We start from the raw sequence: 6324 nt of genomic DNA on the forward strand, positions 1-6324 counted from the left end.
AGCAGTACTTTCCCAACAAAGAAAAAGCAGAAACCCGGAGTAAGGCCATATAAAGATGATTTTTTGAAGTTTGGGTTTGTCAACTGTTCGGACGCAGTCCATGCAGCAATACCAATGTGCGTAATATGCAGTGAAAAGTTGGCAAAATATGATAATAAAATAGTCAACTAATATAAAAATCACACTGCTCTGTTAAAATAGTCAGTAGTAGGCCTACAATTCGTAGCCTACTATTCAGCGTAAGCACGTACCGCTCGTGATGTTTCCAAGCACATTTTTGCGCATGTGAAAAGGATGATTTTTTTCCTGTTGATATTGCAACGTGATTCTAATGAGAGAGTTACGTGAGAATAATGCCCCTTACTTTTACTTTCGCTTTAAATTATTTCGTTTTGGCTTGTTTAAAGTTATTATTATTTTTTAATTCTTGTTCTGTTCTGTATATAATGAATATTACATTTAAAGAGTTTGTTGTGGAATATATTTTGTGTATTTTTTAAGCATGCAGCAAACGATAGGCTATTAATTGGTTAACATTCCTGTATGTAGGCCTATAGCTTGATCAAATTATTTCAGAATCGACTTAGCGTTCCAATCGCGTCAAGGATCAGCAAGTGCACGTGCATCATCAAAAGTGGTTAAAAAAAAAAGTGCTTTTTGTTCTGCGCACAAGCCTATGGGTCGCGTCAAAAAAAATTTTAAAAAAGGGTCCCTCTTGAAAAAGTTTGAAAACCACTGTGCTAGAGGGTGCGTCATTTGTTCAGCTGCTTGCTGTTTCCGGATTTCTGCTGGTGTTTGCGCAGGTGTGTTTGCTGTGCCGCATGGTGCGGCTGATCGCTGTTTCTGCTGCTCGGCGTTAAGAGCTGGTTTTGTTGTGCTGCATAGTGTGGCTGATCGCTGCTTCGGCTGTTCCGTTTCAGAGGTAGGTGTTTGCGTCTTTGTACTCTTGCGTGTGTGTGTGTGTGTGTGTGTGTGTGTGTGTGTGTGTGTGTGTGTGTGTGTGTGTGTGTGTGTGTGTGTGTGTGTGTGTGTGTGTGTGTGTGTGTGTGTGTATAGCTAATTGTAATGTTTAATTAGCTGGTGTCTGCTTGGGTGTGTTTGCTGTGCCATATGGTGCAGCTGATCGCTGCTCATTGCGTTGGATCGTTCCGCAATGAATGATCTTATGCTGTGTGTCGTTGGTGATTGCTCTCCTGCTCGGTAAGTGTATCTTCCGTTTACTATACGCGTGTTCAGTATGTGGCGCATGTTTTGAGGTGCATGATCTGCGTATTAATTTCCCATTTAGTGAACATGAAAGTATCTGCTGCTGGATAGATGGTATGGGCTCCGCATGTTGGTATGTAAAACCCACTCATGTCTCTATGGCCACCGTTAAAGGTATGTGGATAATTTTTCAAGGTTTAATTTTAGGTGAATAAATCAGCCCATTCCTACATCTTTCCCTGCTCTGTCGCTGCATTGCTTTAAGCATGAATGCTGCTGTTTTGTTTTAGGGGTTTTGTTTAAATTGCTTTTGCTTTGATTAATTGCGTTGCTTTGCTTTGATTAATTGTTTTGCTTAACTGTTTTTGTTTTAGTGTTTTTGTTTCTGCTGGCTTTCGAGCATAATTTGTTTATTTTTGTCTCTTCAGGAGCTGGGTATCTGGAGCGGGCAGGCTAGTCGTCCCCATTTTGTGGTGTTTCTCCTTTCACTGAGTGCTGGGTGCATATTGTTGCAGTGAACCTTGCTGGAGTGAGTGTGTGTGAGATGCGGTGCACGTGTGGGTATTTATTCTTGCAGGCATTATTAAAGCCCTGTATCTAGCCTGCCTTGCTACTGGTAAGCCCCAGCTCCAGAATATTGTTGTGCATTGGTATTGCGACGTTCCATTACAGCAGCTTTGTGCTGCTTGCCTTTTATAGTGGCACTTTGTTATATCGTATTGAATGCCCTTTTCTTTTGTGTTTTTAATTATTTTACTGTGATTGAATAAATATATTTTTCATAACAAACATATCCACGTCTCATTGTCCATGTGAGGGGAAACCGAACCTGTGTGCCCTTATTGGGTAATTCCCTGGACGGTAGACCAGGGTGGCGTAGTCGCTACTTGCTGTAGAGGTAAACCTCCTTAGAGGGGTATCATCTGAGAACACACTCAGGGTTTATTTGTTTCTCTATTCCCTTGATCCGCTCGCCTTCGCCACACATGCAACATTATAGAACCACATTTGTTAAATTAGAGTAAATTTATTATTTAGGGGAATCCCGGGATAGTTGTCACAGAGGGAAGTTGTCATAAGGGCTATAGCTCAGTAACTACAGTATAAATGTTGAGACAAAAGTCAAATTACACAAATGTATGTTTTATCTAATATTTAATTTTGAATACTGTTTCAAACATATTGTTCAAAAATGTGGACACAACATACCCACACTTGAATAGATTCAGTTTTGTTTTTTGTTTTTATAATTTACATTGTCACAGTCAAAATGTTTCTGAAAAGCCTATAATAGACTGTTCAGTGGCGTGTACCCATTGTGACAACTTACCCCATGTAGTGTGACAACATGCCTCACTATTCTACTCTATGACAGATACTTTTATTCCAATAAAATACACGGAAAACCAGATATGGTGAACGACACAAGGAAGTAATCATTCACTAAAATAAATGTGCTTGCAAAGGACAGGAAGTATCCCCCAAATTTCATTTCCGCTTAATTTACTAAAGGCAAACTTGAAAGAGCCTTAAATGTATTCTCAGGTCTGAGAAGAGAGAGGTAGAGATCAGCTGTGAAAATGCAAATACAAAATGTACTCATGAGGAGTTTGGTTGTCGTGGGGATATTTGCATCTGTGATCTGGACTATTACAGGTAAAGTTCTTTGATTAGATCATGTATTATTCTAAGTGTTGGAAACATGCATCTTTGACAATGGCTTGCTCAGTTTTTTATTAATTTATTTTTTACTTTACAGATGCTGAAAAGTCAAACTCCTGCTGTAAACTTGTCTCTAGGGCAGAAGTAACCGATCCCATTATTGGTTTCAGTACGCAAGAAGCTGATCATCCATGTGTGAAGGCAGTCATGTAAGAATCACAGGCTCTTTTTACAGAAACCATAAACTTCACAATTAAAGATCATCTTCCAAAGTTTGCTTTCTGAATCTTCAAAAATGTTTTTATTCTGTTTCACAGCTTTAAGACTGAAAAGGGGGAATTCTGCAGTGATTGGACACAAAAATGGGTTTTGAAGAAAATTTGCCAGTTTCTGTAAGTTCGACTTAACAAATGTGTTTAAACACAACAAATGTGCAGAATTTGTAGAACAACATAAATTGTTTATAGTTTAAATGTAATCTACTTAAACTATTCAAACATCTCCATATTTAAGATAATATTCTATTATTCATACATTTTAATTTTATTGCAGAAGTGCTCAAAGGAAAAAGATTGCTGAAGAACGAGTGATTGAACACCTGACCTCACCGACACCAACAACATCCATTACTGACGCCGCTCTTGTGGGAAGATCTACCCAAGAACTTACACAAGGATCCACTCAAGAACTTACACAAGGATCCACTCAAGAACTTACACAAGGATCCACTCAAGAACTTACACAAGGATCCACTCAAGAACTTACCCAAAAAATGTACAGCTGATCATGAATGTCTAAAAGCAATGTTGTTGTTGTTTAATTATTTAAATGTGATTTCTTTTACATTAGACAATAAATTGATATTTAAACTGAATATTTAAAATTGAATAATGTGAAAATATATTTGATGTAGGGCTATTTGTCTGTGACAAGTCAGTTAATTTATTCCACTTATAAGAACTGAAATACAGTGAAATTGAAATATTATAATGTTTAGAAAAACAATATAATTATTAGTGTGTAATATTTCACATTTCACTCAATGTACTGTTAAGTACTTGTAACACCTGTGGCAAGAAGGGTGATGCAAGTCTGAGAGATTTTTAGATTGATTTGTATGAGGGGGAAATTATTAGTGTCAGTATGATGATGCATGCTGAAACAATTGCAATGTGAAGTTCAAAAATTATAAACTACAGATCAGAAACGACATGTTTCGCTTGTGGTTGATAATCATTAGTACAGGAGATTTCAACATGTGGGCGCCTGACGGGAGGCACGAGATAAAGGCTCACACTCAAGTGAAGTAAAAAATTATTGGAACTGCTTTGAATTATATAGATCCATTTCAGGACATTGTATGTGGTAGCATCCCTTCAGTTACAGTATTGTTTAGACAGCAAAACCCAACAAAAAGCAGACCAAGCATCACCAACAAGCAGGACTGCGCGAATGTCTGTCTGGTTCCTTCTCCTAAATTAATTATATTTCCTACATAACCGCTGCAGTGTCCAGAAACTAATAATAACTCTGTGCTAGTTACCTTATTTTTTCCCCTGCCTTTTTTCTTCTGCAAACTCAAATACATTTTCAATGTTTACCATGTACACCAATGCTTTTTATGTGTTCGACAAACCTCTGCATGGTGCTTACGTAGAGGGGATTGTTGAAGCCCTTAAGATCGTGACACAAGATTTGTGATACGGCCTTCATATCAGCGACTTACAGCTCGCGTACGGTGTCGACAGGCTATGAACTAAACGAATCATGTATATTTTGGATTCAAAATGGCAAATGTCGTCGAAAGGAGATGTTTGCATTACTAAAAAAATCTGAAAAAGTAAATAAACATTCACTATCCAGTTTCAGTTTTTATGGGCATTACAGTCTAGCAAATCGTTTGGTTACGTATGTAACCTCCGTTCCCCGAGGGAGGGAACGACACTTGTCGGAGAAGCGACACTAGGGGTCTCTCTTGAGCGCCGATATCCACCTCTGATCTATGAAAAAAGGCCAATGAGAGTTGGCAGCCAGTATTTGCATGTCCCGCCCCCGGACATACGGGTATTTAAGCGGCGCAAATACGGGAGTTCATTCAGGATTTTTCTGAGGAGCCGGAAATGGTCCGGCCACAACAGTGGCTCGGTTCAGCGACATGGCTGAGGAAAGACACAACGTGTCGTTCCCTCCCTCGGGGAACGGAGGTTACATACGTAACCAAACGTTCCCCTTCTGTCGCTCTCTCCACGTTGTGTCAGAGAAGCGACACTAGGGGACCCATTCCAATCTTGCCATGTGCTGAACCGTGTACGTGGACTGCCGATACAGAGGCGGGCAGGGATTCATCCAGTGCCGCGCATCATCTGTACCTGGCTGCACGTACCCTTCCCCAATGCCCCATACGAACATCGGGATCCTTCTAGTTACCCTGAGAGGGGAACAAGGCGATGTTTGCCAACATGGGAACGGGCCAGCCTGGCTGGGCCTCTTTTCTCTCTATGTTTCTCGCATAGAGCAATCACGGCCGGGGCCCTTACACGCATATAGGGAAGGGGGTCTTACCGAGACCCTGCGGAGACCACACCTGCCCTTTTTCTTGGGGAGGAAAAGTGGTAGACACGTCACACGGCCGTCTTAGGACTCGTGTGGAAAGTATGGTGCGGTGGTAGATCCAGCCTCGAAAGGGGGGAGTTGCTACAGCACGGCGACCGGGGCAGCTGTAACTGCCTAAGGGAGACACGGGGGTCCGCTCGTAAGGGGACAGAACCGTGGAATTATACACACAGGGGGAGTCCGAGCAGGAGGCCTTACCTGTGGAGCACCTATACCAGTACAGGGTAGCCATCAGGGTACCCGCAGTGGCTTGGGTCGGCGAGTTCCTCCGCTGAATCGCGGACCCGGAGGGCTGGGGAGGAATCGACCATGGTCCCGACTCGGAGTGGGGCGCCCTGGGAAAAAAGGCGCACTACTTAACCTTGACGTCAGGAAAAGGGCGCAGGGCGCAAGCGATGACCGGCCGGGTGGAGTCTACGTGTTACCGAGTTCTACGGGCTCGGACCTGAGAAAACACGAGACGCAACCGACTCAACGCGGAGGTTGTAAAACCTCGCGAAGGTGTTGGGTGTTGCCCAACCCGCGGCTCTACAGATGTCTGCTAGGGAGGTGCCCTTGGCCAGTGCCCACGAGGACGCAAAACCCCTTGTTGAGTGAGCTCGGACCCGCAAGGGTAGGGGCACGGCCTGGGTGTGATAAGCCAGTGTGATGGCGTCAACAACCCAGTGGGCGAGCCTCTGTTTGGAGACGGCATTCCCTTTCTGCCGTCCCCCAAAGCAGACAAAGAGCTGCTCAGAGCGTCTGGTGCTCTGTGCGCGGTCCAGGTAAATGCGCAGGGCGCGCACTGGACATAGCAACGAAAGGGCTGGGTCTGCCTCCTCCCGGGGCAGCGCTTGCAGGTTC

At 42.9% G+C, this 6324-nt stretch overlaps 1 protein-coding gene across 3 annotated transcripts; it reads left to right on the plus strand.

Annotated features, from left to right (window-relative positions):
- Positions 1-400: 400 nt before the first annotated feature.
- On the plus strand, positions 401-4056 carry LOC127634115 (C-C motif chemokine 2-like). Of its 3 annotated transcripts, XM_052113521.1 has the most exons (7): positions 401-922; positions 1078-1380; positions 1635-1735; positions 2752-2862; positions 2966-3077; positions 3186-3260; positions 3421-4056. In XM_052113521.1, exons 4-7 carry the CDS (start codon positions 2787-2789, stop codon positions 3650-3652), a joined length of 495 nt encoding a protein of 164 aa, XP_051969481.1. In that variant the 5' UTR covers positions 401-922; positions 1078-1380; positions 1635-1735; positions 2752-2786; the 3' UTR covers positions 3653-4056. The 3 variants fall into 3 exon arrangements, with proteins under 3 accessions (XP_051969481.1, XP_051969480.1, XP_051969482.1); XM_052113520.1 differs by having other exon boundaries at positions 1289-2862; XM_052113522.1 differs by lacking the exons at positions 1078-1380; positions 1635-1735.
- The last annotated feature ends 2268 nt before the right edge of the window (positions 4057-6324 follow it).

The sequence above is a fragment of the Xyrauchen texanus genome, chromosome 41 (genome assembly GCF_025860055.1).
Source record: "Xyrauchen texanus isolate HMW12.3.18 chromosome 41, RBS_HiC_50CHRs, whole genome shotgun sequence".
NCBI lineage: Eukaryota > Metazoa > Chordata > Actinopteri > Cypriniformes > Catostomidae > Xyrauchen > Xyrauchen texanus.